This window comes from Xenopus tropicalis, chromosome 7, assembly GCF_000004195.4.
Source record: "Xenopus tropicalis strain Nigerian chromosome 7, UCB_Xtro_10.0, whole genome shotgun sequence".
NCBI classification, from domain to species: domain Eukaryota; kingdom Metazoa; phylum Chordata; class Amphibia; order Anura; family Pipidae; genus Xenopus; species Xenopus tropicalis.
Genome location: NC_030683.2, coordinates 59170179 through 59193345, shown reverse-complemented (window position 1 = coordinate 59193345; position 23167 = coordinate 59170179). Strand labels below are relative to the sequence as shown.

Sequence of the window (23167 nt, the reverse complement as noted above, 5' to 3'; positions counted from 1 at the left end):
TTTTCAAATTATGAATCTACATAAAAATTTACCTATAGGTCATGTTGATCTTTTTTCACTGTTAGGGCTGGTTTTGTATGTAATTGTTGCTTGAAGTTCTTAAACCTGACTGTTTTGCCAACCTGACTGTCCCTTCTCCGTCTGTCAGTTATAGCTTCAAATGCTAACACAAATATGGCCGCCCCCTCATAGAAGAACATGGGGGATCAGATAAGGAATGGAAAAGTGTCAGGAAATACTTTTTGGCAAAATGATAAAGCTCATGCAAAGACAATGTTATGATAGATATAAACAAAGGTTTCATTTCTGGTGTCAGTATCTCTTTAAATTTACTCTAAACAACCCCCAGAATAACACACAGTCTTTGCATTCAGTCGGATCTGGTTTCTGATTTATAAGTTGAAATCTCCAACTCCTTTCCTCTTCTTCCTGGTACAGCGTGAAGCACCAACCCCTCTTCCTGTTCAGCTCTCCTTATCTCTCTGACTACAGGGTAGTCCAAGAAGAGAGCCTTCTGTGCATGTGTGACCGAGAAGCAGCTTTCTGGAAATGCACAGAGAAGCCAGTGCACAGCAGCATCAGCAGATTTAAAAGTTAAACAGGAAGAGGGGGCGGGGCTTTACGCTGTACTAGGAAGAAGAGGAAGCTGGAGATTTCAGCTTATAAATCATAAACCAGATCAGACTGAATGCAAGGACTAAAGGTCCCCATACACAGGCAGATCCGCTCGCTTGGCGATATCGGGAGAATCCAGGATAATTTGACAATTGAATTGTAACGACGGGCATAGGAAAAGTCGGTCTGGGGACTGCATCAACGAGCCAATGGGGTCCCCGATCCGACTAGAATTTCTAACCTGCTCGATCGAGATCTGCCCAATTTCTGACCAGATATCAGTCGGGTAGACCCATCGGTAGTGCCCATACACGAGCCGATTAGCTGCGGAATCGGTCTAAGGGACCGATATCGGCAGCTAGAATCGGCCCGTGTATGGGGACCTTAAGGTATGTTATTCTTAGGGTTGTTTAGAGTAATTTTAAAGATAGGGAAAAAAAGAGGTTTACTTCTTTAAACAGCAGAATGCATATTAGTTAAATCATACCATAGAATCATAGATTCATAAATCTAGTTAACATTTTTTTAGAAAAAATATACATACACTGTTTTGCTACTCTTTCACTTAAATTATGTATTTGAGGTTTTATTTCTGCTGGAATAACCATTGTGACATACATGTTACCCGTTACCTAGAATGCTTGGGTCCTGGGGTTTTCCGGATAAGTTGTCTTTCCGTAATAATAATCTACCTACCTTAAGTTTGCTAACAAAAAATAACCCACTAGGATTGTTTGGCTCCAATAAGGATTAATTATATCTTAGTTGGGATCAAGTACAAGGTACTGTTTTATTATTACAGAGAAAAAGGAAAAAAATGTGAATTATTTGATTATAATTTAGTCTATGGGATATGGCCTTTCTGTAATTTGGAACTTTCTGGATAATGGGTTTCCGAATAAGGGGTCTGATACCTGTACTACCTGTAAGTGCAGATATGAACAGTGCATTCTCTTACAGGAAAGAAGCAGGAGTTAATATTTTACCACAAGGGTAATAAGGATAAACGGTATCAGTGTACAATGCTAATAAAAGTTGCATCATATTTCTAGCAGAATTTTTTTTCAGGTAACGATTGTTTTAGAAGTAAAGGTGGAGCTATGCCCATTTTCAACCAACACAATGGGGAATTCACAAAAATATTTCTTGAATCTTAAGTTTAAATCTTGAGTGCACTAAATTTCTGAATGCCTTTGTTTTTTAATAGATTAAAGACAGCTAACATGGGACAGTGTGTCACCAACAGCAGCTGCCATGGGTGCCCCCAGTATTTAGCAGAGGGCTGCATTTGCTGCTTGGGAGCAATTTTGCCACAAGGGATAACAATGTCCTTTTAACTACAATTACCTATACTAATATAAAGGATGGCTCTAAAAGTGCATTGTCAGTATTAATTGTACCAAGTCTTATCAAGAAAATATGGTCTTTTACCATGCATAAGAAATATTTTTATATCTTCCTATCCAGAGCTGCACTGTGAATCAACCATTTATGTAAAGTACCAAATAAGTGATAAGTGGGTGACAGAAACCCATGAAAGTCATCTACAATTTGTGGAAAAAAAATGGATGGACACTGCCAGAAATGGTTGTAAATAAAGAGTAAGGGACAAGTTTGTTTAATTTTTTTTTTTCTTTACCTGCTCATCACTAGAAGAATGAGGAAGCTAAAAGAAAAAAAAAGCCTTAAAATATAAAACAAGGCTAGATTTACAGGTGCCTATCAAACTGTTTTCATAAATACAACTACTTTCATGCAACACGATAAGCCTTCATTAGAGAGTACTCTCGACGGCTTGCACGAGATGCCCAAAGAAACAGAGCTCCAGCCATAACCTGTAGGGGTGAGCAAACACAAGCTAAGCAGAAAGACCATCCATATTCACCCCTTATTCCAGTAGGGAGAGGGAGTCTTTGCTCGAGCATATGTATACCACTTGAGAAGCACAGAACTGAACCAAGGGTACATACACCTGCAAGAAAAAAAAGGCAGAAAGGATAGATTGGACAAAGGCAACAAAAAAAATAAACCGTAAACTGTTTATTAATACATAGAAGATTAAGTGGATATGTAATATATAATGCTGTAACCAGTTAATCATACCTGCTAGTAGGTGCAGAATCCCTGTGCCCAGGGCAGGGTATAAACTTTGGCATACACATCCAGCAAGGCCCACAAGAGCACCAAAAAATATTAGCCCCAGGGCAACTAATGGGAGAAGGAACTGACACCTCCATAAATCTAGGTGGCAAAAAGAGAAAGATGTTCTTACTTATAAAGCAAAGTAATGTGTATTTCTAGAAATTTGCAAAGTTTGAATTCTTTTAATGCATTAATGCAAAGCAAATCTGTTTGTAATAAATGACATCTGCCTCAAGCAATCAATTTCAAATTGTGCTGCCAAGTAACTTCCCTTAATTAACATCAGCACATATTGAATATCTTAATGCTAAAAGTCCAAAAAAAAGTCAAGGTGAACCTAATGAAATGTCTTATTTTAACTGTAAGTACAATTCAAGGAGAACTAAACCCTAACTATGGCTAAAAATGCTTTAAATTTGTTTGTTTAAAATAAAAAAGTGATTATGCAAACTGACTGTGTATATTTGATTTTAAATTACAAAAACAAATTTTGTTTGATAATATAGTGGTACAACTCTAACAACAGTTTGTTAGATGAAAATGAATAAAAACATAAAAAATTATAAGTTAAGTTAGCCAAGCGCAGCAGTCTTCTTAATAAAAGTAACATTAACTTCACTAGCCAGGCTGGTGGGCGAGGGCCCCAGGTGTCACTGGGGGTGGAGGGATGGCGCCTGAGGATCACCACTGTCTCCAGATTTTCTCACAATACTTTCCATTTCCTTCAAAGTTAGATGTTGAGTGTGTCTCTTGTCCGGAGGACGACATAAGGCTGTGTCAGTGTGACTGAAGTAGTGATTTAAGTAATCTTACAGGTTTGTCAGGTTAGAACCTTAGAAGGCACCATTCAATTAATCTTTGGTAGTGTTCGGATTCTTTAAGGGGGAAGACTAGGGATGGGAATTCACTTCCTTTGACACGCAGTGTCAATAGAATGACGCACTCGTCAAAAAAAAAAAAATGCATGCGTCAGAAGCCGAAGCATCGCACAGTGAATGAATTTGTGCATCCCTAGTGAAGACACACAGAGCTATTTAGTAGCAGTTGCTTGTCATACTAAACACCAGAAAATACCCTGCCATGGTAAATACTGAGAACTGCCTGTTAAAACACATGTAGAGACAAATATCAGTAAATTATCAGCATTGTCTATTTTTGTAGCTCTGTGTGTCATCACGCTAAAGCTGGTCCAATAAAATGTTGTATTTATAGTTTATGTATGCGAGTGTATAGATTGGTAGGTTGTGTGTGCTGGGTTTACTTGGATGGGTTGAAGTTGATGGACTCTGGTCTTTTTTCAACCCTATGTAACTATGTGTGGGAATTTAAGCTGTTGAGGCCATAAGCTTTTTTGTGTGTAGAAGTGCTGAATCCGATTGTAACAAATTTCTATGGCTGTGAGTGCCCTTGACTGTAGGATCTTGTCTACATATTTTTTTTTTGGTTTAGATATAAAATAGGAAGCATCTTGATGCAGTTTTATTTGCCAGTGGTCTAGGTCTAATCCTGGTGGAAAGTTTTGGATGCCTAGGATTGAAGCCATTGGAGAGGGGTTGTTTATCCAATTACCTAACTTGACTAGCTTGTCCCATGTTTGCAATGTATAAAGTAATTTCGAGTGTCTTTTATCCTGGTATACTTTACCTTTTCAGGATAATCATTGAATTGCCCATAAAGCAGTTACTTCTGATTCCTGTTCAACACTAATCCAAAACTTATCTGATCTGTGAAATGCCCTGTCTAAGCTTCGGTTTAGAACGGAGGCGTTCAAATAATTTTCCTAGTGGTGGAAGGCCTAGGCTCCCTGTGGACTTAGGGGTTGTAAGCTTAGCCCCTTAGGTTTAAAAATATCTCCTATTCTCAATGTAACCCTAAGTAATTGATGTAGGTGCAAGCTAATTTGAAAGGAAAATTTTGCGTAGTGGTCAGGAATTTGTTGTGCAGAGTGGTTGAGGTTCATGGCTTCTGTTCTGTGAGCTGGTCAATTCTCTTTTAATATTCACAAAATGGACTGTTTAAGAGTGTGGTCCCTTACCAAACATATGCATTTTTTTGGAGACAAGTGCAGGCACACCTCATTTGAAGGGGTTAAACTTGATGGCAACTGGGTCATGCAGCCTCTAGAGCTCTGAGGTCTCTTGGTGGCCTCAGTTACTATCCTCCTTCTTGTATAGTCATTTGCTTTTGGTGGATGTCCTATTCTTAGCAGATTGACAAATGTGCTGTACTCCTGTTCCTTCATGATTTATTTAACGGTACTTCAATGAATATTCAGTGATTTGGAAATGACCTATTCAGAGTTACTTGGAGTGTTCTTTTGTCTTCATTGTGTAGACACACATGTACTCATATTACAATCACTTAAAACTCTTTGACTACACACAGGAGATCTCAATTTAGCTAAATTATGTGACTTTGAATGTGAATTGGCTGCACCAGTGATGATTTAGGTGTATTATATGAAAGGGTTTATATTTATGCAATTCAAAGCATGAGCTTTTTCATATGAATCATTTGATTTCTGTTGATCAGTGTTGAGAAATTCAATTCAATGTGTAGTGTTCTATGGCACAAAAAACAAACTTCCAGGGGGTGAATAATCTTTTTTAGGCTCTAAAATCCAGACTTAAAAAGACTTTGCCTAATCTATTTTCCTACCAATAAGTACAATATTCACCAAGCACAATTTTGCCAATGCTGAGCAATTATACAGATACAAAAGGTCATTGAAGAAAATGCAGATACAGAAAAACACACATGCTGCCATAACCTTAAAGGTATATATATATATATATTACACTGTTCACATGTGCTATAATTCATTATACAATTTAAAATGTTATTTTTGAACCAATAAATGTTTTTTTAGCTGTAATACTGGTGTGTAGGCAGCCCATCTCAGTGCATAATGCCTGATCCAGAGTTTTCAGAAGGAGCTGATCATTGTTCTACTGCTTCTGAGGGAAGGGAAGGGGGATAATATCACTCCAACTTGCAGTGCAGCATTAAAAAGTGCGACTGAAGTTTATCAGAGCAGAAGTCAAATTACTGCAGGCACCTGGGAATCTAAAAATATTTATAGCCCCATGTCAAATTTCAAAATGAAATATAAAAAATCTATTACATTTTTTGAAAGTAAGCATACACAAACTGGTGGCCTTTCAGCTGTAACTGGAAATATGAAACCAACAGCATTAGGGAAGGGAAGTTCACCTCTATGCTAACTTTTAGTATGTAATAAGTATGTAATGTTCTACTATTAGCAATTTCATCCTGCATCGTAGATGTAATTTTAACCAATGGCATTACAATAACTGTGTGAAAATAATATGCATGGGTTATGATCATTTGCGACTTATATGGACTCTATTTGTAGCATATTGCAATCCCCGGCTACAAGATCTACTGTGAAAAAAAACAAACTTCTTTGAAAAACTGCTGAGTGTTGCTACTCACAAGTCCGCACTATATCAATCTCAGAGTTGTGATTTCCTGGTTCTTGATACTTCTCCAAAAACTGATCAGAAAGCGATAGGAATACACAACTAAATAAAGTTGGGGAATCTGTGAGAGCACCTGAAAGAAAAAATATAAAAGTAAAATTTAAAAAACAGATTTCCTTAGGATAAAGGTGCAAAATAACAAATTTGCCTGTAGATGCTTTTAGTGTAGTTTTATACTGTAAAAACCCCTGATATATTTTAACTGTAGTTCCCTTCATCAAGTACTTATTAGGTGCTGCATAACTTCCTGGTGCTACAGAAATGAGTAGTCATGATACATTTAATTCCATCTGTATTTTTCAACACTAAGCCACAAATAGATTGGATTCTTTGAAGGAGAGTTTAAATAGTTAAACTGGTCGTCTAAACCTTGGCAAACAAAACACAAATACAGAACTACAAAAAACAAAGTTATTGTGGTGAAATAAAGAAGTGCATAAATATAATAAATAAATACAGGATGATCCTATTACTTGAAACAAATACTATTAAAAACAATTTGTGGGGGCATGGTCTCCATGGCTGACTGAGCGGTCGTATATCCCTGAGTTCCACACTGACCTGCTCTGATTTACATTAGCACACATATCGTAAGTCCCAAGTAATCTCTAGAGGCTACAAACCCTTGTTAGATACATGGGAGATGACAAAGCATAAAGACTGCAGCCCAAAACCTGCCGCAGCACTCTCACAAACAATTTGCGAGACATGCTGGGCAGGATGGCGGCAGCCTTAGTGGTGAAGAGATCAGTGGGAGACCCCTTCACCCCACCTGCTATTGCTAATCAAGCGGTACAGCTTTTGTTGGGGGCAATAACAGACTGCCGCTCAGCACTTTCTTCTAAAACTGAAAACGTTGAAGGAAAAGTAACACTAACATTTTTTTAAGTAAAAAAAGCTATTCTACCCTGCACCAATAACTGCCCTATGCTGCAAACCACTTAGTATTTTGAATGCTTTAATAGAAAATACCTGCTAAAACTTGGCTTCCTGTCAATTGAAATACGGCAATACGGCCAAGGAAGGATCAGCATCTACTATGCGACGATCGATTGATCGAGCCTAGCCTGACTCCTTCCTATACAGAAGGTTTTACATAACCTGTATATTGTCCGGAATCTTAACAAAATGCTCCTACAAGTGATAACTCTCAATTATCACCCACATTCTATAGGGCACAATCAATTGTTATAAAAAAGAAAGATCCTTTACTTATACAGAAAAAACATACCTCATTTATTGAAGTTAATTGCAGACTAAGAGGAAAAAATGAAACACGGCAAATACGCTTTATCTGGCCAAATTCTGCATACTTTGGAGGGGAAAGCATTTTTTTTTTTTTAAATCTCCTAAAGAAACTAGCAACTGGCTGGATGGCAAATATAATCCCCCACCCAGCCTGAACCACTAGGAGCCAGGAGTATATTGCCCTCCCTAACTAGTGACACACTCTGGAGCTTTCATGCCTAAACACGCCTTTTTTACTGCACACCTTGGGAGTACATTTGATGTCCTACCACCAGACACCTGGACCATTTTTAGTACTAATAACCCCAACTTATATATAGTGTTATATGTATATATTACCTTGGAATTCACTGGGGTCTAATATTTTATACAATGGTATGCAATGCTAATTTACATGCAGATACATGCCACTACACCCTACCACTTTTTTCCCCTGGTTAATGGCACAGCAATTCACACACAGTGCACAATGCAAGATTTTTGGGCTCTGAGACCCATCACATTTTCAGACTTGTACAGACAGTTTGGGAAATTACTATTTACTTCTGGTTGTTTCACCTTTTCCCACCTCTTCCTTCCCCATCATGGTACAGTACTCACTATCCATACCTATATCTCTGTCCTTCTCCAATAGACCTTATCTAACATTGTATAGACACACTTAAGATTATTTCTTGGTCTTTAATGGAACACTGCTTAAGCACCACTAAGTAGCTGATACATACCACTCTACATTTTCATTCCACCAAGTGGTACCCCTATATTAATTAGGAAAACCCTCTCCTTTAAACTACTAAAGCTATGCAGTCCCATCAGAATTTGCCAAAACATTCTCCCGCTATTTATACCCCACCAGAGCTGAATGTACCTCTGGTCAATTCAATCGCTATTTGAATGAAATATCTATCCCAGTGTCTTCATGCATGCTAAGGGAATTGCTAAATAGCCCTATACAGCTGAATGACATTAAAGGACATGTAAAGGCTACATTTGCCTACAATGTATATCAGTCTCCCCCACCAAAATAGCATTATTTGTACTGCATATATCCCCTCCGCTTTCTAGCATATATGCTGGGGAAACAAAGACCCTGAATTTTCTAAAAGCAAATTTTAGATCCTTAAGGGCAGTGCTTCAGAGCCTAGATTGGGGCATTATGTTTTCTGCTAAAAACACAGTGCAGAAATGGTTGTCGTTTAAAATTATATTAAATCATTACTGTTCTCAATTTACTCCATTAATAAGAGAATGTAGAAGCATTAAGAATCACACTTTGGCTTAATTCTGAGGTAAAGAAGTTAAAAGGGGAAAAAAAGTCAGAGGGGACATAACGGTATTTAATGAATATAAAAACTATTACAAGTGTTGTAAAACAGCAATCTGGAAGACAAAGATAGAAAATGAGGAGCGCATTGCAGCAGAGGCCAAAACTAATCCCAAAAAGTTTTTTATTAATAGTAAAAAGATGCAGGTTGAGGGTGTGGCTCCATTGAGTTAAAGTAACATTATTGTTACAGAGGATACAGAAATGGCAGATGTGCAAAACTGTTCTTTTCTTCTGTGCATACAGTAGAGGAGCCAGAGTGCCAAGTCCCACCCAATAGCTGCACTGTTGCCTCGGCTGCAACTACGCAGTGATTAAAGGAGAAGGAAAGGCTAGTAAAGAGTTAATCTCAAGATGCAGGCATACCTTCAGTTGTCTCAATAGTGCCCTTAAGTCTCCCCATATTTCTCCCGTTCAGAAGATCAGAAGCCAAACAGGGAAAAAAAAACGCTGAGCTGGGTAGAGAAGATTCCCATAATGCATCGCTCACCCCCAGACTCCAGGACTTAGAACTATAGGCAGCGCATGCGCAGAAACAGGAGGCTCCCCCTAGGGTTTGCAGCGGCAGCATGAGACACAGGTGCTGGTAGGGGGAGAGGCAAGGGGGGACGCGAATTTATGCTAAAGAGTTTATGGCAAAATGTGTTTTAATGCTTAAGTGTGATAAATTCACTGCTCTTTCACTGAAAGCATTTATACTTTGAGTCCCGAAAGTAGGCAAGGGGGGACGCGAGTGGAGCAGCTGCTGGGGAGAGAGAGGCACACTGTAAAAGCAGAAGCCAGCGGCGGCCGCGGCGGGGGGGCTGCTAGTGCACACATACTTGAGCTGCTGGGGAGAGAGGCACACTGTAAAAGCAGAAGCCGCCGGCAGAGGCGGGGGGCCGGGGGGGGCTGCTAGTGCATACTTCAGCTGCTGGGGAGAGAGAGGCACACGCCGGCGGGGGTGCTGCTAGTGCACACATACTTCAGCTGCTGGGGAGAGAGAGGCACACTGTGAAGGCAGAAGCTGGTGGCGGCGGCGGGGGTTGGGTTGGTGCTAGTGGTGGTGCTGCTGGATGCCGGCACTGAAGGAAGCTCTCTCACTAAAAGCGGAGCAGGTGCTGGGGAGAGAGAGGGACTGTGAAGGCAAAAGACGGCAGGGGGGGTCCGTGGTGCTAGTGCACACATACTGCAGCTGCTGGGGGGACACAGAAGGACGGGGGGGGCGCATGGAGGATGTTGGGGGGCGCATGCGCAGTAGAGACAGTGAGGGAAATAGAGTGGGCATCCCTTGTTAAAGATGGCGGCGCCGTTCACTGAAACAAGTATGTAGGTTCTAGTACAGGGGTCTCAAACTCGCGGCCCTCTGTACAATATTTTGTGGCCCGCACCAACGCCTTCTCAAAAGCAATGAATGGATCGCGATTTTTATTGCGATTCAAGGGATAATGCAAGGCACGGCGGGCGGGAGCTGCTGATTGCGGAAATTACGTTATGCCATCATAACAGTTATTATGGGAAGACGTTCTGTGTGCACAATTAGCTGCTAAGGAGCTAATTGTGCACACAGAACGTCTTCCCATAATAACTGTTATGATGGCATAACGTCATTTCCGCAATCAGCAGCTCCCGCCCGCCGTGCCTTGCATTATCCCTTGAAAGCCAATTTTTTGTGAAATCCCTTATGCGGCCCAGCCTCATCCTGACTTTGCCTCCTGCCGCCCCCAGGTAAATTGAGTTTGAGCCCCCTGTTCTAGTATGTGTATCTCTGTAAATCTTTCATTAGGCAAGCCAGGAATATTGCGTTTTTACACAGCAATAGTAGTACTATTAAATAGTGTGCTTAATGGATTTTGACTTCCTTCTCCTTTAACACAGGATATGGTGCTTAAAGGTTTATACAAGATTAATGAGAAAGCAGCGCAAGGGTAGCAGCGCAAGAGTGAATCCTTCCAAAGTGAATCATTCACAAGTGAACTGAAAACGTAGTTTAACAAGTTCAACAAGAGGAGCAACTAGGGAGCAACGGCAGAAGACCGGCCAGCCTCTGTCCATGTGATTTGGGGACCCAGTTTCCAGGATTTACTCACATAATGTTGTTGCCCTTGTTAGTTTTATCTTTCATGTTTGTGGTTCCAAAGGTAGCTTTAGTCTTCCTTTAGTCCTCCAGCTGACTGTCCCTACTCCATAGTAATATCTCCCTCTCTGCTCCATTCAACACACTACTGCTCTTATAATCTATATAACTTTTTGAAAAATCTAACACCTCCAACTAATATTTCAAGTCCAAGTCCTTTCACCTGTTTGCCATAACAGAGACCTGGCTCTCTCAGAATGATAATGCGATTGAGCCAGCTCTCTCTTATGGCGGTATTTCCTTCTCTCATACTCCCCGCATTACTGGCCGGGGGGGAGGGGTTGGTGTTCTGCTCTCCCCTCATTGCCATTTTAAACTAATCCCTATACCTCCTTCTTTCAAGTTTCCTTCTTTTGAGGTGCATGCAGTTCAGCTGTTCTCTTTCTGTGCTGGTGGCAGTTGTTTACAGACCTCCTTCTACAAAATCCTTGGCTACATTTCTCTCTGACTTTGAATCCTGGCTCTCTTTTTTCTATGTTCTGACATCCCATGCAATTATTTTGGGGGATTTCAATTGCAACATAGATGACCCTTCTCAGCCCTGGCCCTCTCGATTTCTCCATCTAACCTCCTCCTTTGATCTCCATCAGTGGACTAATACAGCTACCTATAAGGATGGTCATTTCCTAGATCTGGTCTTTTAAAAAAAAAAAATCTAGATCTATCTGCATTTAACAGTGAGCCTTTTCCTCTTTCAGATCATCTTATCTTGTTTTCTATCTTGCATGCGTCTCCTTCTCCTCCTTCTAACGCTCAGCCTAAAACCCTGATTCGCAACACTCGAAGGGTCGATATAAATGCTCTCTCTAACTCTCTTAGCTCTAACCTCTCCTCTTTCTGTGCTTCCTCTGATCCTGAGTTACTGGTAAATAGCTACAACTCTATTTTATCATCCACATTAAACACCCATGCCCCCCTGCAGTCGTGCGCACAATCCCCATCCCTGGCTTAACCCTCGGACAAGATTTCTGCGCTCCTGTGCACGATCCACTGAGCGCATTTGGAGGAAATCTCGTACAAAAGCAGATTTCCTCCACTATAAATTTCTTATGGTATGTCTTAATACTGCCCTATCCCAGGCCAAGCAAGTATACTATAACACACTTATAAATAATAATAAATCAAACCCACAGCGATTATTTTGCCTATTAAACTCGCTACTTCATCCTTTACCTAATGAATCAATCGTATCTGAAAATACACCCCAGGACTTTGCTGATTCTATTCACAAACAATTTTCCCAACTTTCACATACCAGTAACCTCAGCCTTCCAGAATCTCCTCTTTCCATATATTTCACTCCTTTGATCTCATAACAGAGTCTGAAGGTTTTCAGCTTCTCCGTTCCTCTCCGCCTACTACCTGCTCACTGGATCCTATGCCCTCATCACTACTAAAACAGTGTGCCCCTGTCCTTACTCCAGCTCTTACTCATATATTCAATTCCTCTCTGGCTTCTGGTACTTTTCCCTCTCTATTCAAACCCATTCTTAAAAAGGCTACACTGGACCCATCATGCCGATCTAATTATCGTCCAGCCTCTCTCCTGCCCCTAGCCTCTAAACTCCTAGAACTTCTTGTCTTTTCTCATGTCACTAAATTCCTCTGCACCCATAATCTGCTGGACCCTATGCAGTCTGGTTTTTGGCCTGCGCACTCCACTGAGACAGCCTTATGTAGAGTGGCAAATGATCTCCAAACTGCCAAGGCCAAAGGACGCTACTCAGTCCTCATTCTCCTTGACCTTTCCTCTGCTTTTGATACTGTCGACCATTCTGTCCTTATGCAAATTCTCTATTCTCTGGGTACCCGGGATCAGGCTGCATCCTGGTTCTCTTCCTATCTCTCTAACCGCTCCTTCTCTGTTGCTCTTGCTAACAAATCCTCTACCCTGGTTCAGCTTAGTGTGGGAGTGCCTCAGGGCTCTGTGCTTGGTCCTCTACTGTTCTCCCTGTACACTCTCTCTAGGAGACCTTATTTCTTCTTTTGGTCTTAAATATCACCTATATGCAGATGACATCTAGATATATTTAGACACCCCTGCACTAACCTCTGATGTTCAAACCCAGATTGCTAACTGCCTCCTGGCTATCTCCTCCTGGATGAACCAACGCCACCTCAAACTTAACCTAGCTAAAACAGAGCTCATGGTCTTCCCACCCAAACCTAGCCCTTCTCCTCTTTTCACCATTACTATTGACTGCATGACCATTAACCCTGTTAATTCAGCACGCTGCCTTTGACTAGTCCCTCTCCTTCTCTAACCATATTAATAGCACTGCCAAAACCTGCCGCTTTTTCCTCCGCAATATTGCCAAGATACGCCCCTTCCTTTCACAAGTAACAGCTTAAACAGGAATCCATGCCCTTATCCTTTTCTACTACTAACCAGCCTCCCAGACTCCCACCTCTCTCCCCTGCAATCAATCTTAAACTCTGCTGCCAGGATCCTCATGCTCTCTCCTAAGAGGGAACCTGCTCAGCCTCACTGAAGCTCTCTGGCATGGCTGCCTGTTAAGCAAAGGATAGCTTATAAAATCCTGCTAACATTCAAAGCCCTTCACTCCTCTGCTAATCACTACATTTCTTCACTGGTCTCTCTGCACGTTCCTGGTCATCTCCTCTCCGCTCCTCTCAGAGTCTCCGTCTTTTTACACCATCCACACCCACTGCACTTTCTTGTCTTAAACCTTTTTATCTCGCTACCCCTTACATATGGAACTCTATCCCTGAATCTCTCCGTAGGAAACACTCACCCACATTCTTTAAGATTAAACTCAGGTGCTACCTTCTTGAGCACTAAAACATTATTTTGCCCAGTCCTGCGCTTAAGGCCAAATGCCCATACCTTGTGCACTCTTACCTGCCAATTTGTGCCTGTATGTTACCCAACCACTTAGTCTGTAAGCTCTACAGGGCAGGGACCTCTTTCCTACTGTGTCTCTTACCACATGGCACTTATTCCCTGTGTATTTATACGTATTTATTGTATTTATTATAACACTTGTCCTCCCTGTGTATAATTCTCTATATTGTAAGATTGTACAGTGCTGCATACCCTTGTGGCGCTTTATTAATAAAATTATACATACATACAATGTGAACAAGGCACCAGGGCCAGGTGGAATACACCCTTGGGTACCGAGAGAGCTAGGGTCAGATTTACAGTGGCGTCCGTTTCTGATATTCTCAGACTTGCTTTCATCAGGTATGGTACCTATGGATTGGAAGAAGGGTATTCCTACTGTATATTTAAAAAGGGAGTAAGATCTCAGCCTGTATTTATGTGTATCTTTATTTATAAAGCGCTAATTATGTACACAGCACTGTACAGTAGCCTGCCAATTATAGGCCTGAAGGTTTGGCATCCGTTGTGGGCAAGTTATTTGAAGGCTTGTTAAGGGATCACATACAAAATTATGTACTGGAGAATAGCATTATGAGCAGTAATCAGCATGGCTTTATGAAGGACAAGTCATGTCAGACCAATTAAATTGCTTTTTATGATGAGGTTAGTAACAAGCTGGACAGTGGGGATGCAGTAGATGTAATCTATTTGGTACCGTTCCCATAGCTTTCTAAACTAAGGTCTTAGTAAAGTCGTTTGCACATGGATAGAAAACTGGCTACAGGATAGGGTACAGAGGGTGGTTGTTAATGGTACATTCTCTACTTGGAGTAGGTTCTCAGTGGGGTCCCTCAGGGTTCTGTACTGAGTCCACTTTTGTTTAACTTGTTCATAAATGACTTAGGGGAGGGTATTATAAGCAATGTATCAGTGTTTGCAGACCAGTGAATTCTATCCAGGATGTGGAATCCTTGCAGCAGGATCTGGGCAAACTGGCAATCTGGGCGGCTAATTGGCAGATGAGATTTAATGTGGCTTGCATATTTTTACATTCCAGGTGCATGACCTTACAAATGTAAGGTCATGCACCTGGAATGTAAAAATATGCAAGCCACATTAAATCTCATCTGCTTAAAATATGCAAGCAACTTATACCCTTAATGGGACTGCACTAGGCAAATCCATAATGGAGAAGGACCTTGGAGTCCTTGTAGTAATAAACTTGGCTGTAGCAAGCAATGCCAGGCAGCAGCTGCAAGGGCAAACAAGGTTTTGAGCTGTATTAAAAGGGGTATAGATTCACGGGAGGAGGGGGTTATTCTTCCCCTTTACAGAGCGCTGGTAAGGCCCCATCTAGAATATGCTGTTCAGTTTTGGTCTCCAGTGCCGAAACTGGACATTACTGAATTAGAGAGGGTCCAGAGAAGGACAATTAAGCTGGTAAAGGGTATAGAAAATCTCAGTTATGAAGAAAGACTGGCCAAGTTGGGTTTGTTTACACTGGAGAAGAGGCGCTTAAGAGCTGACATGATAACTATGTATAAATATATAAGGGGATCATATAATAACCTCTCTAATGCTTTATTTACCAGTAGGTCCTTCCAAGGGACACGAGGGCACTTACTCCATTTAGAAGAAGAGAGGTTCCATTTAAAAGGAGAAAGAAAGGCAAAGTCACTTGGGGGTGCCAAAATGTTAATAGCCAAGTGACTTTAATCGCCTACCTTTTACCCCGGGCTGGTGCCCCTGCTCAGAGAGAACAGCACCAGCCCGGTGTAGCAGTGATCGCTTCCTCCTTCCTGGTTCCCTGCGCGCGCATGCGCAGTAGAGTGAAAAGCCGAACTTTAACAGAAAAGTCGGCTTTTCACTCTACTGCGCATGCGCGGACCGCTGGAATTTTCGGAAAGGGAAGCAGGAAGCGCTGCGCTCCAGGCACCCCAGGCTGGTGTTGTTTTCTCCGTACAGGGGCACCAGCCCGGGGTATGAGGTAAGCGATTAAAGTCACTTGGGGGTGCCTAACATTTTGGCACCCCCAAGTGACTTTGCCTTTCCTTCTCCTTTAAATATTCAGAAAGGTTTCTTTACTGTGAGAGCTGTGAAGTTGTGGAATTCCCTCCCCGAATCAGTCCTCCTGGCTGATACATTATATAGCTTTAAGGGGCTGGATGGGTTTTTAGCAAGTAAGGGAATACAGGGTTATGGGAGATAGCTCTTAGTACAAGTTGATCCAGGGACTGGTCTGATTGCCATCTTGGAGTCAGGAAGGAATTTTTTCCCCTCTGCGGCAAATTAGAGAGGCTTAAAATGTTTTTTTTTGTCTTCCTCTGGATCAACTAGCAGTTAGGCAGGTTACATATAGGCATTATGGTTGAACATGTTGGACGTATGTCTTTTTTTCAACCTTTTTTTTTCTAATACTTTACCTGGCCCAGGTAAAGTATTAGAACTTTTTGGAGACGAGGCCCCAGATAACCAATTTATAACACAACTCCTAGAAAGTAATCCAGGCCCAAAACATTTCTCAATTTCATTACCTACGTCTTTGGCATGCTTTTATAGCCCAATTTACAACATTAAAACCCCAGATACGTACCAGCCTTTGAACCAACTGGCATATACTGGCATATGTCCTTGCATAGCCATATGAATACTGCCAACTGTTTATGGTCATGGAACTCCTCGGTGACTTATAATACCCCTATATTTTACAATAGGGGGTAATAAGTGCTTTAATACAGGTCATGGAACTTTAAGGGGGCCTTCTAATATACAAGGATATTTTACAAAAGGGGGGCAATAAGTTACGGAGGAGTTCCATGACCATATAAAAGCACAAAGCACAATGGCAAAGGTCATGGAATTCCATGGTGACTTCTAATATCCTCATATTTTTCAACGGGGTACTTTATGATAAAACATAAGTTTCAGTGAGTCATGTGACAGAAATTACATTACCTGACCCACTTTTGATGTTGCGTTGTTGGTCCCAACCTGCCCGGCCCGCGGGTCCTGTGCCATCACTTGTGCCATTTACCACTTAACTAGCACATGCTGCTGCTGCTGCTCTCTTCAAGCAGCTAATTCTCCAAATCAGCACTTCCTTACTAAACGCAGCACAGTCACTCACATCTCCTGTCTTACTCCCCTCTTTGACATCGGTGCCTCTGTCCTTCCTTTAGGTTTCATTCACCATGCCCCTCCCACTCCTGTTTCCAATCTTTCTCTGGTCTTGATTCCCCAATCACGTTGCAGTTAACTCTGCGGCATCATACCAAACTAGCTTCCACCCATTCTCTGAGGTCTCGCTCACCCGGCCTGCTCCTTGTGCTGGCTCTTTCTTCAGTCTCACTCCCCTGACCCTCCCTCTCCAGTCCTGAATGCTCTGATGCTCTCACTCTGGTCACACTTCCATTGACCCTCTACCTCACATTGTCAAAGAAAGGTTAAACATGTCAGGCTATTTAACCTATGCACAGAATATACATGTTACCGATTAAAAAATTAAAAAGTGAAATTGTGGTCTCGCTCCAACTGTTAAGATACTAAACTCCTTCTGAGGTCTTGTGCCACTTTCCCTCCTCTCTCTCTGGTCTAGGTTTTGCGTTGTCCGTCATCCCTAACTTTTCTCAGCTCTCTTAACCCTTTCACTGCCAGCCATTTTGGACAACGTGGAACTTCTACTGCCAGACAGTTTTTGAACATTTTGCACTGTTTCACTTTAGGGGCCTTTCCTTGGGGGCACTTTTTGTTTACCCAGGAAAACTATATATCTTTTTTTTCAGGACTACCTAAGCTTTCAAAATATGGTGGAATTTTTGTGTAATTCCAATTCTGTAACAAGATATAGGCTTCTAAATGTCTAAAAAATGAAAAAAAAATATTTTTTATAATATAAACACATATACCAGAAACAAAAATTATTTTATGCATGAAAATACAACTGATCTGGAAAGTCCCATGTCTCCTGAACGTGCCAATACCAAATATATATAGTTTTATGGAGATTTTTCACTTGTATAGGTCAAAAACTCCCAGCAGTACACTACCAAATTTCCAAAGCACTGCTCCAGAAAGCTGCATACTTTAGATTTCAAGGTCAAAAATTCCACTAACAGAAGGTTTATCCCAGAAAAGTATACATTTTTAGAAAGAACAGATTCTGGGGAATCCAGAATAGAACTGCCTGTCTACTCCAAACTACCAAGTTGCAATGCTTTCCTAAAGTTATTGGTTTTTATCAAAATTTGTGAAATTTCTTAAAAATCGCTTCAAAGCTTCCAGTCTATAGTATCTTATCTCCCACATATCATTAGGTACCAAGAAAAAAACACCCTAAATATGAACGCCAGGGGTGCACTGAACAGTTTGTTGCTCAATATGTATAGGTTTACCTAAGTATGTGGCATGGAGGGGCCCCAATATGAAAAAACCCCCATATGATCTGTCATTTCAGCTTCTGCAATATCAACACATTTACATCATTTTATAAAGCTAGTAAAAAGTACACTCACCCAGAAAGTCATATTTTTGGAAAGTACACATTCCCTAAAATCTAAATTAGGTACCCATGTCTTTCTACTCCAAAGTACCAAGCCGCAATAAAATGGCAAAAAATGCAATAAAATGACTAAAAATGCACCAAAATCACAGAAAATGTAGTAGAAACACCAAAATAATACACAAAAGGTATTGCGCAGTGCAGTTAGCAAATACGCTATCTGCAATGGCAATAAAACATTTTTGCAACAAAATTGCATAAGTGTGTGTGTGTGAACACATGGCAAAATGCGTTTTGTGTGAGTTTTCAAGTAAGTGTGAGTGCTGTAAGTGTTGTGAATGTGTGAAACCCCCCAACCCCCCAAAATGTAAGTGTGTGTGTATAAGTGTAAGTATAAGTGTGTATTAGTGTAATAAGTGTGTGATTCTGTGTTTGTGTGTGTATCTGGCACTAACCTGGGGTCAAGAAGCTGGAGACAGCAGGAAGCAGGAGGGACACAGGAGATCACAGGCACAGCAGCTGGAGTTGGGTCCGGTGGTACAGGAAGTGAGGGGGGAGCTCAGAAAGGGAGGGGGAGAGCAGCAAAAGCCTGACACGTAGAATCTACGTGTCTGGCTTTTCCCATGGGGCCCCTGGATGATTGCGCCCCAGGGGCCACTATTTACCCCCCTCTGCTCGTTCTCTAGGGGGTTCTTTACCTTGCACTCCTTCTCTGCGATTGGCGCTTAACATTTTTTTATGCCAGCACGTAGGAGCTACGCCGTTGGCAGGGAAAGGGTTAAACCTGCTGCAGAGTTTCATTAAGTGTGTCACTTAATGAAACTCTGCAGCAGGTTTAACCCTTTCCCTGCCAACGGCGTAGCTCCTGCAAACTTAAACACAAGAGGATTGACAAACTACAAATCAACTCACACACTACACTTCTGAGCTACATAAATTTAGGAAACAAAGTGGTTACAGTATCTGCAGATTATAACAGGAGAGTATACAGGTGGTTGACAGGGGGAGAGGTAAACATACGCTGCAGAAACATTGATTCACGTCCTGACTTTCACTTTGACCATATGGATTCATCAACCTATACAACCACCTCCTCTGACACACCATTCGGGGTACGGGGGCGGGGGGGGTAGAGGCAGGAGACCCGGGCGACCTTTTTCATCTTGTCCTGAATACCACCCATAATGATTGATATAGATAGATTTCAACATACATTGAAACTCAAAGAACACTTTCGTACACCTTCTTTTTTTCACAACACCCAGTCAGTTCGAACCAACATACTCCGAAATCTAGCTTTTACAAGATTATTGATTGATAAGACTTGCAAAAACTATCCTACAAGATCTGCTTAAAGCAATCTGACTAAATTAGAACATACAGCTATTAGATCTTTCTCCTTGAATCCTAAGGCTGATGCCACACGTGGCGTAGGGCTGATTTTTTCGGCAAGCGGAAAAAAGCTTACCGAAAATTCAGCCCTACGTCTGCTACTTGTAGGTTTTTCCGCTTGCCGAAAAAATCAGCCCTACGCCACGTGTGGCATCAGCCTAAGATTGTGATAAGACCAGCCTACAAAATGGGGGGGGGTTGTGGTATTGAACTCAGGGCCGCCATCAGAAATCGCGGGGCCCTTCACAACAAAATTTTCTGGGCCCCACCCTCCCACGCCCCCAATGGCCCCTCCCATCAATACAAGGGACACACAGGCATTGGTAGCGGGGGCCCCTAAAACATTGGTATCCAGGGCCCCCCTAAAACATTTGTGGCCAAGGGTTACATTTTGCATTGGTGCCAGCCCAGGGCCCCCTAAAACATTGGTGGTCCTCCCCCAGTGTCCCCATACAATGGCCCGCTCTCCGCTGCTTCCTTACTGCTTCTTCCTGCTCCCCCCACCCAGCATCCTCCTGCTTCTTCCAGGGCCCCCCAAGCATTCTTCAGCTCCCCCCAGCATCCTCCTGCTTCTTCCAGGGCACCCCAAGCATTCTTCAGCTCCCCCCAGCCCCAGCATCTTGCTGCTTCCTTCAGGCCCCCCCCCCCAAGCATCCTCCTCCTTCCCCCAGGGACCCCCCAAGCATCCTCCTCCTTCCCCCAGGGCCCCCCCAAGCATCCTCCTCCTTCCCCCAGGGCCCCCCCAAGCATCCTCCTCCTTCCCCCAGGGCCCCCCCCAAGCATCCTCCTCCTTCCCCCAGGGCCCCCCCCAAGCATCCTCCACCTTGCCCCAGGCCCCCCCCAAACATCCCCCACCTTCCCCCAGGGCCCCCCAAGCATCCTCCACCTTGCCCCAGGCCCCCCCCAAACATCCCCCACCTTCCCCCAGGGCCCCCCAAGCATCCTCCACCTTGCCCCAGGCCCCCCCCCAAACATCCCCCAGGGCCCCGCCAAGCATCCTCCAGTCCTCTCCCCCCGCCGCCAGAATTTTTCTGCATCCTCCGGCTCCTCTTCCCCTGCGTCAACTCTGTCAGTTGTCCCGGGCCCGGGCGTTTAAAAAGGGCCCGGCCGGACTGTGTTACTGTTATCACTGGTGTCCGCTGTTATGTCCCGAACTCCCCGCCGCATGTGTGCTTTTATAGGGTTGCGCCCCGTGTGTGTGACGTCAGTACGCACAGGGTGCATCCTTATAAAAGCGCACATGCAGCGGGGAGTTCGGGACATAACAGCGGACACCAGCGATAACAGTGACACAGCCCGGCCGGGCCCCCTTTAAACGCCCGGGCCCGGGACAACTGTACCCCCTGTGCCCCCCTGATGGCGGCCCTGATTGAACTACACAGACTATAGACTGTAAATTATGAGATCATTTTCTGATGTGACAGTATTCTGTAAGCTTGAGGGAGATCCTACCATGACTTTTAAAAGGCGTATTGACTGCACGTTACATTTTTTTTTTTACACACTGCCCAAAATTCACAAGATTAGTACAATACCACCCGGGTGCTTGATTGCGAGTGCCACAGGTTCACTATTACAACCCCAATTGTACAACGACTTGTCCACTTACATAAGAGATACACGGGTGATCTGCTTGTACATTTGAAAATTCTTGCCCCCTGGGATTAAACTTGCCACAATGAATGTTGCTTCCCTCTACACTGTGATTCCAATAGACAAGGGGATTTCAATAGTTAAGAACTTTTTGACCTTACATCCAAACCTGTCCTGACCACCTACTGAGTTTCTGTCATTGCTCCTTGAACATTGTTTGACGCTTAACTATTTCAAGTTTGGCCGCATGTAGAGCAAGCAGGACGCATTGAACTGAGCCCGAAATTCAGAGGGAAAACTCGCATCTTAAGGAAACTAACACTCCAGGGGGACTCCCCATAACACCTCCAACTTACCCCGAAGGTGACCGCAGCGAAAATGGGGAAAAACAGAGCGCAGCCGACGAACAAACGGCGCGAAGGAGAAATCCAAGATGGCGCCCGCAGCCACACTGAAGCGCCGAACGGATCCCCTGGTAAGCGCGCAGGAGACACAGCCGGCTTGCAGATAAGTGTGCAAGCAGCTAAAAAGCTGGAGCGCTATGCTAGGGACACCTCCTCACACAATGCCGAGCCACAGCCTGACTCCCCACCTGCCACCACAACACAGGGGGACACCCAGACAGAACAGGGAGACCTGAGCAAGGCCCCTTCCCCTGCATCCACAGTGCACAGCCACAGCAGTAAGGCACACCAGGGAGATACAGATTCCCACCTACCCCCTGCACAACAAGCACTGATGGACCAATCTACTCTGGCACCTACTTAACACGAACCACGCCATGACCATTGGTAAAATTGATGAACTCAAATCAGACTTCACCATACTGCGTTATGATATACAAAATTTTAGAGAACGCGCACAAGAAGTCGAGAGGAGAGTCAGCAACATTGAAGACACAGTGAATCCCATGCCTGAGCAAATCCAATCTATGTCACAACACTTAGCAAACATGGCAGCCAAAGCAGATGACCTGGAAAACAGGCTCAGACGCAATAACATCGGACTAGTAGGGCTCCCCGAAAGAGCAGAAGGAGGACGCCCAGAACTCTTCCTAGAACAATGGCTGCGAGATACATTTGGACCAACGGTCTTTTCATCCGCCTTTGCAATTGAAAGAGCCCACAGAGTACCAGGTAGACCGGCACCACCGGGTGCCCCACCGCGACCACTAATAGCACGGCTCCTAAACTTCAGGGACCGAGATAGGATCCTGAGAGAAGCCCGCACCAAGGGAGACCTCATGTACGAAAACACCAGAGTGTCCATCTATCCAGACTTCTCAGTGGAAATCCGCAAACAACGTATGAAATTCACAGACACCAAGAAACGCTTAAGACAACTTCAACTCCCCTACTCTATGCTCTTCCCGGCCAAGCTGTGAGTGGTGGACAACGGCCAAACATTCCTTTTTACTTCACCCCAAGAAGCAAATACATGGCTGGAACACAGACCTGCAAGATCCCCCTGCAGATAAGTATTGGACACCTCGCCATACAAGGTCATTTACACCTGACACCCTTAGGATGCAAGCATATATATCCTGCAAGGGCACCGGTGCTGGTTAGCCAGACACAAACACCGGGCACAGACTAAGTCCATAGCCATAAAGACTCTGGTCTTACCTCAAACACTTATTTGAATAAGTTCAAATTCGTGACTAAATCCACTACAAGTTGGGGAGGGTGGTGGATAGGGTGGGGGGAAAGGGAGTTAAGCATTGCCATACTAACCACTACCTCAGAACTAAAGCAAACAACAAAGACAAAGCGAACAACATCGGGAAGGAATTGTATATCCAACGAAAACAAATGGGAGGAGGGAGGGATAGAGAATCCGCAATATGGTACAACATAACTAAAGGGAAATGATAATGCAAAATGTGATT

General features: G+C 43.1%; 1 protein-coding gene across 4 annotated transcripts in view; it reads right to left on the bottom strand.

Moving 5' to 3' along the window:
• Positions 1-1034: 1034 nt before the first annotated feature.
• cldnd1 (claudin domain containing 1) overlaps positions 1035-23167 on the bottom strand; it is a 35152-nt gene continuing 13019 nt past the window's right edge. For 3 of the 4 annotated variants that reach the window (XM_018095391.2, XM_012968378.3, XM_012968380.3), the window contains 3 exons: positions 6214-6333; positions 2719-2856; positions 1035-2587 (listed from right to left, as the gene is read on the bottom strand). In XM_018095391.2, coding sequence (XP_017950880.1) covers positions 2367-2587; positions 2719-2856; positions 6214-6333 — 479 coding nt within the window. In that variant the 3' untranslated portion in view covers positions 1035-2366. 4 annotated transcript variants of the gene reach the window in all.